We start from the raw sequence: 18682 nt of genomic DNA on the forward strand, positions 1-18682 counted from the left end.
ATGTCATGTCTTCTTAAGGCAGAGCTGTGAGCATCAGATGAGATAATGTATGTGGGAGTCCTTTGTAAACTGCAAAAGAATTAGGCTGTTGTTATTGTATTACTATTATTTATTTATTTATTTTTATTTAAGTATGGTTGATTTACAATGTTACGTTAATTACTGCTTCACAGTGAGGTGATTCAGTTATATATATATATATATATATATATATACACACACACACACACACACACACACACATATATACATTCTTTTTTCAATATTCTTTTCCATTATGCTTTATCACAGGATATTGCATATAGTTCCCTGTGCTATACAGTAGGACCTTGTTGTTTATCCATTCTATACATAATAGTTTGCAGCTGCTAATCCCAAACTCCCACTCCATCCTTCCCCCAACTTCTTGCCCCTGGCAACCACCAGTCTGTTCTCTATGTCCGTGATTCTGTTTTTGTTTCCTAGATAAGTTCATTTGTGTCATATTTTAGTTTCCACATATAAGTGATATCATATGGTATTTGTCTTTCTCTTTCTTTTTTTTTTTTTTACTATTACTATTATTATTATCATTATTATTACTAAAAATTTTTCCATTACAGGTAAGTATTTAAATTGTCTATAACGCATATTGTACCAGTGGTGAAGTTGGCAAAGACTAGTTATTAAGACACATGAGAAGGTGGGAAATGTGGTGGATTTCCCAACTGCTTAGCATTTAGTGAAAGACAGTCTTGGTGGAGGAATTACTTTTTCCATCCTCAAACATACTGTCTTCCTTTCCAGAGAAACTATGTGAGGTAAGAAGTCATGTGTCTAAAATCTTTAAAGCTGAAAAGGAAAAAAAAAAAGAAAGAAGTCTCACCTTCAAAAGAAATAAACAAACTTTGGAGGGGCTGTAGGCTTGAGTGTAACACTTCACTGTCCCACAGATGATAAGCGTTAGGAGACCTTGGTGAGCCGCGCCCACGACCTCGCTGATGCCGGCTCGCTGGGGCTCCTACCAGGCACCTCAGGAAGTTCTTGGATCAGAGGCAGATGCCATCACCCTCGTTATTCTTCCCCCTGGTGCCCCAGTGCTGTGGCTCACGGGATCCACTGATAAAGCAGTGAGGGAACCAGGAAGTCACTAGAATGGGAGGCTAAGTGATTGGATCCATTTACGCACCACCTTGCAGAGCTAACGCTCTTTTCTTTTCGGTGCTTGTGATTGTGGTTAAGTATCTTAAAGTTACAGTCCCCTTGTTCCCTTTAGTTTTTCATAATTCTACGAACATTTATTGAAAGTCCTCTGAGTGAGAGACACCAGACAACATCCCAAGTGAGAGTCAAAGAACAAGACCAGGCGTCTCTGCTCTTGAAGAACTCACACGTTAATGGGGAAAGGACCCGTGAGAGAATCATTACAGTATGATGAAAAGAAACCAGCTACTACAGATGCCTTTGGTTTTCAATAGCCAAATCGGATTTTAGGATATGAGCTGATTCAGCAGCTCGACGGTGTCTTCAAGGACCAGGCTCTCGTCCTCTTGCTGTTCTGCCATTCTCAGTGTTGTTATAAATAGGAAAACTTTTCCAGAAGATTTCTGAGTGGTCATCTCAGAAGGCATTAGCCACAACTGGGCCATATCTCGGCCACCCCTAAGCAAATCATTGGCAAGGGGAAGGAGACTTCCAGGATAGGCTTAGGCCTCCGGGGTTAGAGACGCTCTCTCCTGATGCTTGTCTGTGAGAACTAGACAACCAAACAAAATCAAGACTTGGCTGATTCATTTTGCTGTGCAGTAGAAGCTAACACAACATGGTAAAGCAACTATACTCCAATAAAAATTAATTAAAAATAGAAACCAAAACTGATTACAAATTCTATCTAAAATATAGTTGTTTTATTTGACTTTATCTTTATTAAAATTCTATTATATGTGAAAATATAGCATATATTTATTAAATAACATATAAAAAGAATATATTAAAAAAAAAAGACTTTGCAAACACAAGAGGATGAGGAAATGGGTTTTTGGACAAAACCATCGACAAGAATATGGAAGGCAGGGGGTGACCAACACTGAGCAGGGGAGTGGGGGAATTTTCATGCAGGAGCTGTTATTTAAGCTGCTGTTAAAAGACGAGTCTCTGAGCCTGCGCGTCTGGAGCCCGTGCTCCGCAACAAGAGAGGCCACGATAGTGAGAGGCCCGCGCACCGCGATGAAGAGTGGCCCCCGCTCGCCGCAACTGGAGAAAGCCCTCGCACGGAAACGAAGACCCAACACAGCCATAAATAAATAGATAAATTAAAAAAAAAAAAAAAAAAGATGAGTCAGAGTTTTCAGAGCTGAGTAGGAGTTTATAGTTTGCTAGGGCTAAACTCCAGGTAAAGAAAATAACTTGGTCAAAGATATAAAAGAACATGGTACTTCGGGAACAGCAATAATCCTAGAGGCCGGAGTATAGCTTATGCAAAAGAGTATGGGAAAGAAGAGGTTGGGAAAATACGTGAATGTCATTTAGACCTGATCCTGAAGGAAATGAAGCCAGTAAAGGATTTTAAGAAATCTGCTGTCCCTTTGTCTACGTCTTTCTAGTCGTTTTGGAGGTCTGACACTCATTCCCAAGTAGGTACCTCAGGAAGGGCCTGTGTTAGCATCACTCCCTGAAGTCATCCATGTTTATAACAGTTTTATCCTTGAAGGTCATTGGGCTTCAAACTTTTGGAAGTTAGAACCTTGCTTCACATTTTCTCTTGAGTAGCTCACACGTGTTACTCTCTTTTCCTCTGCATAAACCATTGATTGCTGTTGGAAAGTCTAAGGATAATAGCTTATTATTTTCTTTAGAAGTGGCTTGGTCTTTTTGCCTGGAAGACCAAAGAATCTTTTTCTTTTTTATTACTGTCCAGCAGTTGTACTAGTATTTGTCTTTATGTTAGCCAATTCTGGGCCAGTTTTCCCTGGTATATTGAGTGACCTTTCAATATATTCTCAGGTTTTATTTATTTCAGGAGAGAGTTTTCTTGAATTACAGTTTTTAAAATTTTGCTCTCTTGTATTGCTTTGTTTCCTTCTTGGGGGCTCTTACTGTACGTATGTTAGATCTTCTCTGCCTATTTGTTCTCTTGAAGTTTTTGTTAGCTCTTTTTCCATCATTTTGGAGTTTTCACATCTTCTATTTATTTAAAGATATTTCCCATTTTGTTTATTCATTCTTGTGTTACTTCTAGTTTACTCTTTATTTCCAAAATAAATTTTTATTTGATTTCTAACTTTTGACGGATCTTTAAAAATGGGTTTTTACTAATCACCTAATTTGTGAGCTTTAATAATTCTAATCATACTTTCAATGATTTTCTTTTTTTTTTTTTTTTCATTTTTTCTTGTAGTAACTCCAAATGGAAATTGACTGTGGTCTTTTTATATAGTGCATTTTTAATTGAAATGAGTTTTCATGGTCTTTTAGGAGAGAGATGTGGGCCAGGGTAGCATTTTTAATTTCATGGTTCTTAAGATGCCATTTCTGCTATTTTCACAGCGATAGAGAGTAGGTTCAGACTCCTGTGCTGTCTTGCCCTCTTTTTATCTGGACTTTCTCTTCTCTTCTTCCTGTTACCCTTGCCTTGCTCAATTAGGATGCAACCCCAGTAGTTTCTCTTCAGTGCTGGCTTTGTCCTGTGAGAGGGCTTCAGTTTTAAGAATTCATGGGACTCAGACCTATAGAACATTCTAGCACCATCATACCTGTGAGTCCTTTTAGTCTTATCCATCCATCAGAGCCTGAGAAGTCAGCTCCCAGCTTCTGTTGCTGTTCCTGAGCTTTCCAATGAGACCTAATGGCAATTTGGTTTCCCTTTGCTTTTCCCCTGCAGATTTCAGAGTTTCTTAGAGCATGTGGGCTTTGTAGCGCTTGGTAACTTGTCCTGATCAGCTTGTATTTGGGGGTTGGTGTAGATATCTAGTCGCTGAATATTGTTGTACGTGTTGTCCCTTTTTTGTTTTGCTACAATACTTGCTCTGTTTCCATAGGGAGATTCAAAAACTATGCCCACCATCATCTTTCAGGAATTCCTCCAGTTTTTTCTCAAGAAAAAAATTGTTAGATAATTATATAATTGATACAGTTATTAGATTATTGACGCATATAACATCACTTAGAAAAGGTTAGGCATATCTGGATTCAAATCCCACTTCTGCCACTTATCAGTTTTCTTTTCACATATTAATTCATTTCTCTGAGGTTTTTCTCATCTATAAGGTGGAAGTACTACTACAACTACCACTACCAAGTACTACCTCAAAGAGTAATTTGGATTAAATTAAGTTGGATGTTTGACCAAAGGTTAATAAATTCACATTTATAATCTTTTGATTTGATTGCACCCTAAAGCACAGAAGTATAATAAGGTGACAATGTAGAAAGATAATTTCTTTTGTATTACTTAAAAACCTTTATTGTAGAATTTTAGAAAAAATGGCAATTAAATATTTTCAAAATAATTTTATTGATACATCAGAATTAGGAAGTGTGTCCTAACTATCAGAAATCATATTTAAATTTGACATCGAGAACAAGGCCACCAGTATTGCTGATACCATCTCACCTAGCAATCAGGAGAGGCAACATGTTGTGGACAAAGATGCTTTGCCCTTAAAGTTGTGAAGAACCTGACTTAGGCCCTTCCTTCATCATTTCTTAGAAGCTTAGTTTGGTTTGTTATACCCTCAGTGAAAATTTTCCTTCCATAGCTGCAAGTTTGCATGTAATCAAATTCAATAAATGTTAATTGAGCATGTACTCACTGCTAGAAACTGGCTTAGGCACTGGACATATAACACTGAGCTAGACAGACAGAGTCCCTGTCCTCCTGGAACTTACAGTTCAAGGTCAAAGGCAAACAGATAAGCTAATACTGCATAGAGTATTATAAACAGAGAAGAGGGACTTCCCTGGTGGCACAGTAGTTGAGAGTCCACCTGCCAATGCAGGGGATGCGGGTTTGGGCCCTGGTCCGGGAAGATCCCACATGCCGCGGAGCAGCTAGGCCTGTGCACCACAACTTCTGAGCCTGCGCTCTAGAGCCCGCGAGCCACAACTACTGAGCCTGTGTGCTGCAACTACTGAAGCCCGCGCACCTAGGGCCCATGCTCCTCTATGGGAGAAGCCACCACAATGAGAGGCCCGGGCACCCCAGCAAAGAGTGGCCCCTGCTCGCCGCAACTAGAGAAAGCCCACACGCAGCAACTAAGACCCAAAAATAAATAATAAATAAAATAAATTAATTAAAAAATAAAAAAATAAACAGAGAAGAACCAGGTATTATAGGAGGAGCGGCTTAACTCAGACTTGAGGTTCAGGAAAGGCTTCCCGAAGAAAATGGCACATTAGCTAGTAGCTGAGGATGTGTAGGAATCCCCAAGCCAATAGGAAAGCAGACAAAAGGGCATGTGCAAAGGCATGGAGACACGCAGGCGGCACATCTGAGGACGTGAAACGAAGGACTAATGTATAAACAGTGCTTCCAATACTGGTTGAAGTTCAGACTCACCAGGAGAGTTTTTAAAGATACAGATTTTTTTTTTTTATAGGCCGCAGCCCAGACTTGCTGAACTACATTCTCAGAGAACACGTCAAGATTCTGGTTATTAGCTCCTCTGGGGAGCCACTGGCTTAGGGTGTGTGGGGGGCTGGGGAAGGGGCTCAAGTTAGGGAGGGTGCGGCAGGGAACCCAGGGGTGCACCGGGAAGGGCTGTAAAGCATGTGTGGAGTTGGGATTTTATCCTAAGGGTGGGGGGGCTATGGAAGGACAGGGGAGGTATGGGGATGAGGTGATCAGATTCATGACTTATAAAGATCACGGAGTTTACTAAGGCATGGCCCCTGCTGTCGTGAGCGATACAGTCTAGTTTATGAGGTTCAACATCTTTGAACCTCAGTTTTTAAAACCAAAAATGGAAAAACAGTATCTACTTTGCATGGCTATTTGGAGGTTTAATTGAGATAATTTATGCACAAAGTGCCTGACATATAATTGGTACTCAAAAGATGTGAATTTCTATTATTTGGGAAAACCATGGAGCCAAATAATTGGTGGGCATCACGCCGCCGCTGTCCAACACCAGGGGAGGTGGGGTTTCTGTTTCGCCATCTATCTCCAGGTTCCTCCGATGAATTCCTTACCTCTGCCCACACGGCCATAGCGGGACAGAAAGCCCGCTCTTTCGCACTTACTACCTCAGTTACGGTCTTTATGCTGATGACTTCCAAGTCTCTACCTCTAGCCTGGTGTTCACTCCTGAGCCCCAGACCCGCAAAGCCAACTGACTCCTTAAGTGGATCCCTCCACTTAAATGTCTTGTGGGTACTTCTTCTGTTACCTAACACCACCCTTTCCCACAGCAAGAAAACAAAACAAAACCCCACTTTCCAACATTATCAACACCACTAGGTCAAGTCGGAAACATGGGAATTGAATCACTCGTCCTTATCTTCTCCAGTTAATCCTCACAAGTCCACACCCTTCTCTCCGGGCCAGACCATCACCTCCTCCAAACTACCACCACCTGTTACCTGAACTTGTGAAACAGCCTGAGTTCCCAACACCATTCTTTGCCCCAACCCTGCAATCTTGAGGGACCTTCCATGAGGCAAAATGGAGAAAATCGCCTCTCCTGCTTCCCCACACACAGTTAATAAGCCTCTTCAGCAGCTTTTGAATGCCACCGAAGCGAGTCTTATGGTCTCCCATTCTCCCTCTCCTATTTTACGCTCTAACCATCCTGACCTAGAAAAAATTACCTTGTCTCCCACTCTTGGTTCCTCACCCAGAATCCCCTTCACACTGGATAACTCCTCACCCCTGAGGTCTCAGCTGGCAAACATCATGGTGGAGGGGCACTCCTTGAATCTTTACACCAGCCAAGAGTCCCTTGTCACACGTATTTGTAGTGTCTTTCCCTCTTCCCCATTAATGCTACTCGGTCTACTTGTAGCTCCCTAATGCCCATCTTCCCCACTAGATTGTAGCAACATGGTGGCTAAAGAGTATTCACGGTCAGTCCATGTTGTTCACGGATTCTATTTGGGGAGTCACCTACTTGCTCACATTTTTTGTAACTCCCAAATCAGCACTCAGGGCGCTTTCTCAGTCATTCTTGGACGTGCACAGAAAAGTAAAATTTTAAGTTGCCCGACACACTCAATCTCAGCAGAGGTTGAGCAAGCTGATGCTCTGCCCTCTTGTCTCAGCCCTTGGACCATCAATAAGCCTCCGTTGTGCAGTCTGCTTAGTGCCACGTTTTCCACATTTTTGTGTTTTTTTGTTGGTTTCATTGTTGAAAATGGCCCCCATGCATAGTACTGAAGTGCAGTCTAGTGTTCCTAAGTGCAAGAAAGCTGTGATGTGCCTTATGGAGAAAATACAGGTGCTAGATAAGCTTCATTCAGGCATGAGTTATAGTGTGTTGTCTATGGGTTCAATGTTAATGAATTAACGTATATGAAATGAGATGTCTTTAAACAGAAGCACACATAAAACAAGGTTATATTTTGATCAGTTCATGACAGTGTGACCAGAGGCTTGCAGGAAGCTAGCCCTGTATCTCCCCTAGTGGCAATGGTTCAGTATTAGCTAATTCCGTTTCTGTGATGATTTAATAGAACATAACTACTGCGATAATAAGACTCAATGTGTTTTGTTAACTTCTATATCCCCAGTAGTTATCACGGTGACTCTCACGTAATAGTTGTTCAATACACATTTGTGGAAACGGAACTGTCTCTGTGTATGTGTTATACACACGTACATACATGTATGTACGTGTGTATAACATAACGTAAATATTTATATAGCATATAAATAAATTAAACTGAATTTTTTTCACATCGAAGGTATACCTCACAGCCTTATCATTACTTTGTGCTTTTTAAAAAAATGCTAAACATAGGTTTATTTTTGATATCATCTTTATTTTTATTGTTATCTAGGATGCTGGAGAGATGGTTCGCTCCTTTGTTGGTGGTTTGGAACTTGTTGTCAATTTACTGAAATCAGATAATAAAGAAGTTTTGGCGAGTGTATGTGCTGCTATTACCAATATAGCAAAAGATCAAGAAAATTTAGCTGTTATCACAGATCATGGAGTTGTCCCTTTATTGTCCAAACTAGCAAATACAGTAAGTAATGTATCTTTTTATTTCGAAATGCATATTGTCATAAGATATCACGGTGTAGTAGCAAAAACAATGAGCTTAAAATCCAGAGACCTGGATTCAAGTTTAATATCTATCACTTGTGAGGTATGAGATTTTAGTGAATTCATTTTAGTTTCTCTGAGACTAATAAATGTGAAAGTATATTTCAAACTGAAATCATCACCATCGTCGTTATTACGAGCCTTAAGATAACTGTTCATGCCAACTTTAGAAGTTAAATGCTCCTCTCCCAGCTTAGCAAGCTTGGGTCGATGGCATTCTTGAGCTAGAAGATTTTGGCAATCGCTGTATTGTTTACCCAGAGTTGTGCCAGATAGAGCAAGCAGCCTTGAGAGATAATGACTTCACCATGACCAGAGGTATTTGAGCATAGCTTGAACTTGGCAGAAAAGTCGTGGAGCAGAAATTCAATGATTGGAAACCTGCTTGGTCTAGAAGACTTTTGGGCCAGTCTAATACTAAATTCCTGAGACTATCTGCCAGTTTCAGTTAAGGACACCAAGTTGTGACCTGAATCAAGAGAACAGTACAATTAATAGACAGAAAATTATAGTGTTATTCAGTTGTATTATACTTATATGAGGTAATTACATCCAAAAAGAAGTATGTGGTCTGCATAAACAATACAGAAAGGAAAATGGCAGACTCAAAACCTGTCCTCGTTTGCTGCATTGTCTTCTCCCTCTTGGGAACCAAGGTGTATTCCTGATCTGGAGGTATTCCTAAGGTGAAGAAGTAGAATTAATCCACTTCGCCCAGTTATCTGGCAGGCTCCCTTAAGAGTGTCCAATATTCCTTAGTTGTTTTTATTACTCGACCACTCGCTGATCTGTAACTCTGTGTTGTGAGTAGACTTACTCAAAAGGAAACTGAGCCTTGAGCAAATAACTAATGCCAGACACCTGATCGCCTTTGCCTGCACGCCCTCCACTCAGTTCATAAAAAGCAAAGGCAGGATTGAACCTTGATGCATTGGTGACCCACCAGAATACTAGTTCCCATCAAGACACCACCTGAGCAGCCAGTGGGTAATAAACACCTAGAGCATAAGCATCGCGGGGTCATTATGATGCACACACCACAATCCGTTCTCCTTGTGCAGAATAACGATAAACTGAGACGTCATCTAGCAGAAGCCATCTCACGTTGCTGTATGTGGGGCAGAAACAGAGTGGCCTTCGGCAAGCACAAGGCAGTGGCTCCGTTAGTGCGGAACCTGAAATCGAACGACACCAGCGTGCACAGAGCGACAGCCCAAGCCTTGTACCAGCTCTCCGAAGATGCCGATAACTGCATCACCATGCACGAGAACGGCGCAGTGAAGGTACTGTTGACCAGCTTTGTGGTTTAGTCCAAGCTATGTCAATGTGGGTTGGAAAGAAACTTAAGTGATGTTAAGGTTTTGCTGAAAGGGGTATTTGACCACACAAAACTGCCCACTTGTTGCATCATGGCTGGCTGCAAATGAGCCGTGTGTTATCATTATCATGATTTGTGCTGCAGGAAAGTTGCGTGGAGACAGAATTTTTCTAAATTGAAAACTATAAAATGTACTCAGTTAAATAAGTACAAGTTCCATAATCTGAACTGGATTAAAGAAAATGTATAGTGCATGAATAATCAGTGGTATTCATAATTCCGTTTAATATTTTATTTACTTAGCACTTAAATAATAAAATATAGGCACCAACTGCACAGCAAAGGAGCTGACAAACGGCAACTAGACAGTCTTGCCAGTCTTACCCATAAGCAAAGAACCAATTCAAAGACATGTTTTTTTAAAAAAAAACAACAAAAAACTGTGCATCAAATTTTCTTTGCCTTTAACTAATATCCAGGTGGGAAAGTTTCTGCATGTAGACTTTGATATATCTATACATTGGAAACCACCTAGAGCTTATTCTGAGTGGAATATTTGGATGACAACAGATAGAAAAATACTTAAGAGTACATGAACAGCTTACAAGTATTAGGAAAAATTGATTTCAAATTCTAGCTCTCTTCTATGGCTTGTTTCCTTGTACAATGTAATTTTACCGTCTGTTACCTCAGTTTGGAGCCTATGACAGCCAGCTGCATTTACATTTTGAAAAGTATACCCAAAGTTAGCTTGGTCTTTTAGACAAAAGTTAATAAAATCTTAAGTTAATCCTATCTTCTCAAACTTATATATGCTGAATATGAAACATCTTTGGAGGAATAAGACTCTCAGAATGCCAGTTGGTATTTTTTTTTTAATTTTATTTATTTATTTATTTATTTATTTATTTATTTATTTATTTATTTATTTATTTATTTATTTATTTATTTATTTATTTATTTATTTATGGCTGTGTTGGGTCTTCGTTTCTGTGCGAGGGCTTTCTCTAGCTGCGGCAAGTGGGGGCCACTCTTCATCGCGGTGCGCGGGCCTCTCACTGTCGCGGCCTCTCTTGTTGCGGAGCACAGGCTCCAGACGCGCAGGCTCAGTAGTTGTGGCTCACGGGCCTAGTCGCTCCGCAGCACGTGGGATCTTCCCAGACCAGGGCTCGAACCCGTGTCCCCTGCATTGGCAGGCAGATTCTCAACCACTGCGCCGCCAGGGAAGCCCCAGTTGGTAATTTTTTGAGGCCATTATTTTAATTTATCCTTTAAACCTATTATAGATGAAGAATACGATGTTAATTTTTCTGATATTAAACCCAATTTACATTTAAATGTGTCAACTTTTCCATTGTAAATCCATTTTTACAGCACATAAGTTAGGCCATATTAATTTCTTCAAGCAAAAAACTGGCATAAAAAGCACCTTTTAAACTAAGCACTAATTTTTTAAAGTTATTTATAAAAAAGTATAATGGAATGTTTACTTCAAGTTACTAAAGAATGGTAAAAATGCCATCACGTCTATGTGATTATGTTCACACTTCAAAAAAGAAGATTTTCTAATTTAAAATTATACATTCTGTTATTGAACAAGGACAATCTAATATGCACAACCTAAAGACTTTTAAAGAAATGAAGCTATAAATTTAAGTAGCCTGATAAAGTGTCTGACATGTAACATGCTTAGCCAATTGTCAGTTTAAGAGCAGAATTTCTAGACTACTCAGAAAGTTTTCAAATTTAATAGGTTTACGTGTTACCATTCAGTTGACATATATGCCACGTATATATGCAACTGTCAATTATTTCTCCTAATACAAGTCAGTAGGTAATCCAAAATCATTTATGAATTGTATTCTGCTATGAAAAATGTTGAAACTGTGTTCACCCACCCACACAGCTTATATAAATAAAAAAAATAAAGTAATAAAAGTGATTAGGGTGAGGGGACAGGATAGAGAAAAACAGAGAAAGTCGGGTTTGTTGCCCTTGAGACCCTTTCCCGGGTCATCTAAGGGTATGTTGAGGGCCTCTCTGTCTTGCCCATCTGCATTCCTGACTACCTGCTATTTCTACTGGAGGATAAGTGTAAAGAACCGATTCTTGTAAGTTTACTGTCGGCTACTCTGTCACGAACAGAGGCTGGCCTCACGGTGGGCTCTCCCTCAGGCGGCTGTTGGGGAAGCATAAGGACCTGTGTCCCTTCTTTGGTTTTGAGGGAAAAAATGTGGATGTAGTGTAGTGGGTGTTGGTAGAATCCAGTGGGGTTTGGTAGTTGCTTGGATATGGGGAATAAAGGAAAGTGTTGAGTCAAAAATTACTCCAGACTTCAGGCTAGGTGAAGAGGAAGATTCCATTAGCCAAGACAATGCAAGAAAATATGTGGCGCATCAGGGTGCTTAAGGTCCCTGCAGTGAGTGTGTCACGTTGTGTAACTGCTAACATTTCTGACTTCAAATGCATATGAACTTTATCCACTATTTTGGCAAATCCCTGACTGTTTTTGTTCCTAAATGCTACAGCACCTCTCTAGTCAAATGCTTAGTCGGCCCTTCATATTGGTGGGTTCCACATCTGCAGATTCAACCAACCACAGATCGAAAATATTCAGGAAAAAAAATTCCAGCAAGTTCCAAAAAGCAAAACTGGAATTTGCCACATGTGCTGGCAACTATTTACATATCATTTACATTGTATTTACAACTATTTACATAGCATTGACAGCTATTTACATAGCATTTACATTGTATTCGGTATTATAAATAATCCAGAGATGACTTAAAGACATACAAATGACCAACAGGCACATGAAAAGATGCTCAACATCATTAATCATCAGAAAAATGCAAATCAAAACCACAATGAGATATCACCTCACACCTGTCAGAATGGCTATCATCAAAAGGACCACAAATATCAAATATTGGTGAGGACGTGGAGAAAAGGGAACCCTCTTGCACTGTTGGTGGGAATGTAAACTGGTGCAGCCACTATGGAAAACAGAATGGAGGTTCCTCAAAAAACTAAAAATAGAACTACCATATGACCCAGCAATTCCACTCCTGGGTATTTATCTAAAGAAAATGCAAACACTAATTTGAAAAGATACATGCACCCCAGTGTTCATAGCAGCATTATTTGCAATTGCCAAGATATGGATGCAACCTAAATGTCCATCAACAGATGAATGGATAAAGAGGATGTGATATATATATATACAATGTACATATACACAATGGAATATTACTCAGCCATAAAAAAGAATGAAATTCTGCCATTTGCAACAACATGGATGGACTTGGAGGGCATTATGCTGAGTGAAATAAGTCAGACAGAGAAAGACAGATACTGTTACGTTATCACTTATATATGGAATCTGAAAAATGCAACAAACTAGTGAATATGACAAAAAAGAAACAGACTCACAGGTAACAGAGAACACACTAGTAGTAAGTGGAGGGGAGAAGGAAGGGGGGAGGGGCAAGATAGGTGTGGGGATTTAAAAGGGGCAAAACTACTAGGTATAAAATAGATAAGCTACAAGGATCAACTGTACAGCACAGGGAATAGGGCCAATATTTTATAATAACTATAATGGAGTATAATCTTTAAAAATTGTGAATCACTGTGTCACACATCTGAAGCTAATATAATATTGTAAATCAGCTATACCTCAATAAAAAATTTTAAAAATTAAAGTACACAGGACAATGTGTGTAGGTTATATGTAAATACTACATCACTTTATATGAGGGACTTGAACATCTGTGGATTTTGGTATCCGTGGGGGTCCTGGGACCAATCCCCCTTGGACACCGAGACACAGCTGTATAGAGTTATTTCCTAGTCCTGCAAACATTCCTGCAGCAGCTGCCCATGAGCAATGTGGACAGGTTCTTTGACAATTACCAGAGTCATCCTGTCACCCTGTTCATAAGTAATTTATTCTACAGTTAGCTCTTTCTCGGTACAATTTCCTCAACAGTAGCAGCTGACATTATGCAGTGTATCTGTGAATGCCAACTGGTGTTTATTCTGTAGTAACAGAGAAGGAGCAGGTTTGAGGGTCTGGAATAAATTAAGTTCAGTTTCTAATGTGTTCCATTTATTATTTTTTTTAAATTTTATTTATTTATTTTTTACATCAAAACCCACGCACATATGGTCACCTTATCTTTGATAAAGGAGGCAAGAATATACAATGGAGAAAAGACAGCCTCTTCAGTAAGTGGTGATGGGAAAACTGGACAGCTACATGTAAAAGAATGAAATTAGAACACTCCCTAACACCATACACAAAAATAAACTCAAAATGGATTAAAGACCTGAATGTAAGGCCAGACACTATAAAACTCTTAGAGGAAAACATAGGCAGAACACTCTATGACCTACATCACAGCAAGATCCTTTTTGACCCACCTCCTAGAGAAATGGAAATAAAAACAAAAATAAACAAATGGGACCCAATGAACTTAAAAGCTTTTGCACAGCAAAGGAAACCATAAACTAGACGAAAAGACAACCCTCAGAATGGGAGCAAATATTTGCAAATGAAGCAACTGACAAAGGATTAATCTCCAAAATATACAGGCAGCTCATGCAGCTCAATATCAAAAAAAAAAAACCAAACAACCCAATCCAAAAATGGGCAGAAGACCTAAATAGACATTTCTCCAAAGAAGATAGACAGATTACCAACAAACACATGAAGGGATGCCCAACATCACTAATCATTAGAGAAATGCAAATCAAAACCACAATGAGGTATCACCTCACACCGGTCATAATGTGTTCCATTTAAATGGTTAGTTTGAATTTTAGGTCTAGAGCCATGCTATCCAGTAGAAACGTAATGTGAGCCACGTATGTAATATTATATTTTCTAGTAGCCCCAATTTAAGAAAAGATAAAGAAACAGGTAAAATTAATTTTAGTAATATATTTAATTTAACCCAGTACACCCACGATATTATTTCAACATGAATCAATATAATAAAATACTAATATTTTGCAGTATCTTTTTTTGGTACTAAATCTTCAAAATCTGGTGTGTGTTTTTACACTTACGATGCATCTCAATTTGGACTGGCCACATTTCAAGTTCTCAGCAGGTGGTTAGTGGTTTTCTTGTTCCACAGCATAGTCTAGAGACAGGAGAGAGGGCAGATTCCGGAAGTATCACTGGAGAGGTATTAAGCCATGAATGAGGGTGGATAGGATGCTTTTGGCTGAGAGTTTAGAGAAGCCTGGGAAACGTCTACATTTTCGCTCACGGAGCATGTAAACCAGGAAGAAGAACTGTCAAAGCAAACTCAGGAAGTCAGCCAGTTAACCAGGAGCCCTAGAAGCCAAAGGAAGACTAGGTTTCCAAAGGGTTTGTGTTTGAACACTGCTAAGCCGTCAGTTGTGATGAAAAATAGTCCTTGTGGTAGAGGCTCTCCCAGCAAGCATCTCTTCTTTTTTTTTTTTTTTTTTTTAAGAAATTCACGTTCTTTTATTTATTTATTTATTTATTTATGACTGTGTTGAGTCTTCGTTTCTGTGCGAGGGCTTTCTCTAGTTGCGGCAAGTGGGGACCACTCTTCATCGCGGTGCGCGGGCCTCTCACCGTCGCGGCCTCTCTTGTTGCGGAGCACAGGCTCCAGACGCGCAGGCTCAGCAGTTGTGGCTCACGGGCCCAGTTGCTCCGTGGCATGTGGGATCTTCCCAGACCAGGGCTCGAACCCGTGTCCCCTGCATTGGCAGGCAGATTCTCAACCACTGCGCCACCAGGGAAGCCCAAGCATCTCTTCTGTAGGAACTAATAAACCCCCTGCTCTGATGCATACAATGGGTAGGAATAATCCAGTCCTTACCCTCTTTATGGTTTCACACAGACTTCCTTCTCCAAAGTATCAGCCCAAGGTCTGTGTCATTACAAAACCTTGTGAACATGGAAGCAGAGCTGTTGGCAACTGTATCGAAAATATGAGACATCTAGGAGATATTCCAAAGTCATTCGCTAATTATAACAAAACTGTAACATAGGAAAGTGATAGAACGAGTCATAGAAGAAGTTGCAGAAAAAGTGAGCAAGACAAGCCCTTTCCTAAGACAGAAAAAGTGATCAAATAGAAAGAAGATGAGCACCTTCAAGAAGCATGAAACTCCCTTCCCCATCGTGACATTGGGTTTGTTTTGCAAATGTCTATACCAAGCAGGTAAAAACTACCATAACTTTCTGGAAGGCAGGAAATTGAAGAGACTGCAGAAAATGCAACCTGGAGTACCCCCAGCAGTGGCAGAGTGACGGAAGAGTGGTTCCATTTGAGTAGAGCTAAAAGGGTCGTCTTGGCTCTGCCCAGACTCAGCATGCATAGTGGTATCCACAGTACCGGAAGATGAACCCAGAAGCTACCACACCCCTTGGTTTTTGAAGCCTGGCACAGGGAAAGAAAAATATCGCTAATGCTTTGGAGTCAAGTAAATGGACTTCAGGTACTCAGATCACTCAGGAACTCTCATGGTCCATATGCAAGTCTACGTAATGTTTGATTGAACTATAATATTTTTGGTTAACTAAAACACTTCATGTAACTTTATGGTTTTGAGTACTTTCCTCACATTTTGGATATTCCCTGGAGTGCTGGGAATAGTTCACTTGATGATATGCAATTAAATTACTTAGTTAGGACTATTAGGTATCACTGAATATATTACAGTACCACACATAGAGTCATATACAGATTTGTTTCTGATTGACTTTTTTCTTGTTACAGTATTTGCACTTTTCCTTTAAAGTGAGAAAGAAATTTATGATTACTTAAGGGTTCCAGTAAGTTAGATTTTAGTTTATCCTGTTTAACTTTAATATTATTCATATGCCAAACATTTTCCTTATTTCATTTTTGTTTTTTAACTTAAAAATATAATAGCTTTATTAAAGTGTAATTGACATATGCGTGCGCATAATTAAAGTATACAATTTGGTAAGTTTTGACATATATATTTATATATTGTACATACACATACTCACATGAAATCATTACCAAATCAATATAATGATCCCACCAAGTTTCCTGCTACCCCTTGGTAAAGCTTCTTTCCTGCCCCTCTCTGTCTTGGGGCAACCGCTGATCTGCTTTCTATCAATATAGATTAGTTTTTATTGATTAGCATTTTCTAGAGTTTAACATAAATAGGACCATACAGTATGTGCTTGATTTCTTTGTTTGGCTTCTTTCACTCAGCTTAATTGCTTTCATATTCATCTCTGTTCTTACATGTATCAATGGTTCGCTCTTTTATTGCTGAGTAGTATTCCATTGTATGGATATACCACAATTTGTCTATCCTTTCACTTGTTGATGGACTTGTGAGTTATTTCCCATTTGGGGTTATTACAAACAAAGCTGCTGTGGATATCCATGTACAAGTCTTGTGTGGACATGTGCTTTCACTCCTCTTGGATAAATGCCTACCAGTGAGTGGCTGGATCATATGGTATGTGTGTGTTTAATGTTTGAAGAAATTGCTAAATCTGCTCTCCAAAGCAGCTGTACCATTTTGCATTCCCACCAGCAGTGTATGGGGGCGCCCTTATCACACTTGGTGTGTTGTCTTTTTTATTTGAGGCATCTTAATAGGTGTGTAATGGCATCTCATGACTTCAATTTCAATTTTCCTAATGACTAGTAATGTAGAACATCTTTTAATGTGTTTATATGCTAGCTCTACAACTCCTTTGGGAAAATGTTGAAATTTTTTGACCATCTTAAAATTTCATTATTTATTTCCTTATTATTGAGTTTTGAGAGTTCTGTATATAGTCTGGATGTAAGTTCTTTACCAGATGTATAATTTGAAAATATTTTCTCCCACTTTGTAGCTAGTCTTTTTATTCTCTTAACAGTGTCGTCTAAAGAGCAGACATTCTTAACTTTGATGAAATCCAACTGATCTTTTTAAAAAATGGATCATGCTTTTGGTGTTATATCTAAGAAATATTTGCCTAACACATGGTCACAAGGATTTTCTATGTTTTCTTCTGGAAATTTTCAAACTTTTGGTTTTACATTTAAGTCTATGATCCATTTTGAGTAAATTTTTGTTTATTATGCAAGGTAGGAATTGAAGCTAATTTTGGGGGGCATAAGGGCATCATTTGTTGAAAAGATTGCCCTTTCTCCACTGAATTTCTTTTGCAGTTTTGGAAAGAAAATCAATGAATACATATCTGTTTTGTTCCCTTGTTCTATTTGTCTATATTTATGCCAATACCACACTGTCTTAATTACTGTAGCTTTGTAATAAATAAACCTTAAAGTTAGGTAGTATAAGTATTCCTACCTTTACTGTCTTTTAAAAGTTGTTTTGGCTATTCTAGTTCTTTTACATTTCCATGTGAACTTTAAAATCAGTTTGTCATTTTCTACATTAAATGCTTCCTAACATTTTTGATTGGAATGATATTAAATCTATAGATCTTTTGGGGAAAATTGATATCTTAACAATATTGAATCTTCTGACCCATTAAAAGGGACTATCTTTCCATTGAATTAGATCTTATTTAATATCTCTCAGCTACATTCTGTAGTGTTCATCATATGGGTTTTTCACATAATTGCTATGTAATCAATACAGATTATTCCCTATGTAATCAATATTTTTTGATGCTACTGTAAATAGTACTTTTAAAATTTCAATTTCTGATTGTTAATTGCTATTATAAAGAAATGTGATTGATTTTGTATACTAATCTTGTATTCTACAACCTTGCTAAACTCACTTATTTACTCTAGTAGGTTTTTGGAGATTCTGTCATATTTTCTATTTAGACCGGGGTAGGCAAACTTTTTCTGTAAAAGGTCAGATACTAAATATTTTAGGCTTTATGGGTGGCATATAGTCTATGTTGCAGATTCTTCTTTCTTTTATTGTTGCCGTTGTTGTTGTTGTTTACCACCATACAAAAATGCAAAAGCCACTCTTCATTCTGTGAGCCATACAAAGACAGATTGTGGCTTGCCAGCCTCTCACATAAACAATCATGTCATCTGCAAATAAAGACTTTCTTCTTTTCCAACTTAGATGCGTTTATTTATCTTTCTTTTCTGATTGCATTGGCCAGAAACTC

At 38.9% G+C, this 18682-nt stretch overlaps 1 protein-coding gene across 1 annotated transcript in view; it reads left to right on the plus strand.

Annotated features, from left to right (window-relative positions):
- ODAD2 (outer dynein arm docking complex subunit 2) overlaps nt 1–18682 on the plus strand; it is a 178108-nt gene that overhangs the window by 95309 nt on the left and 64117 nt on the right. Inside the window, exons 18-19 of the mRNA XM_068562910.1 lie at nt 7975–8163; nt 9305–9526. Coding sequence (XP_068419011.1) covers nt 7975–8163; nt 9305–9526 — 411 coding nt within the window. The remainder of the gene's footprint in view (nt 1–7974; nt 8164–9304; nt 9527–18682) is intronic.

The sequence above is a fragment of the Eschrichtius robustus genome, chromosome 1, assembly GCF_028021215.1.
Source record: "Eschrichtius robustus isolate mEscRob2 chromosome 1, mEscRob2.pri, whole genome shotgun sequence".
Taxonomy (NCBI): domain Eukaryota; kingdom Metazoa; phylum Chordata; class Mammalia; order Artiodactyla; family Eschrichtiidae; genus Eschrichtius; species Eschrichtius robustus.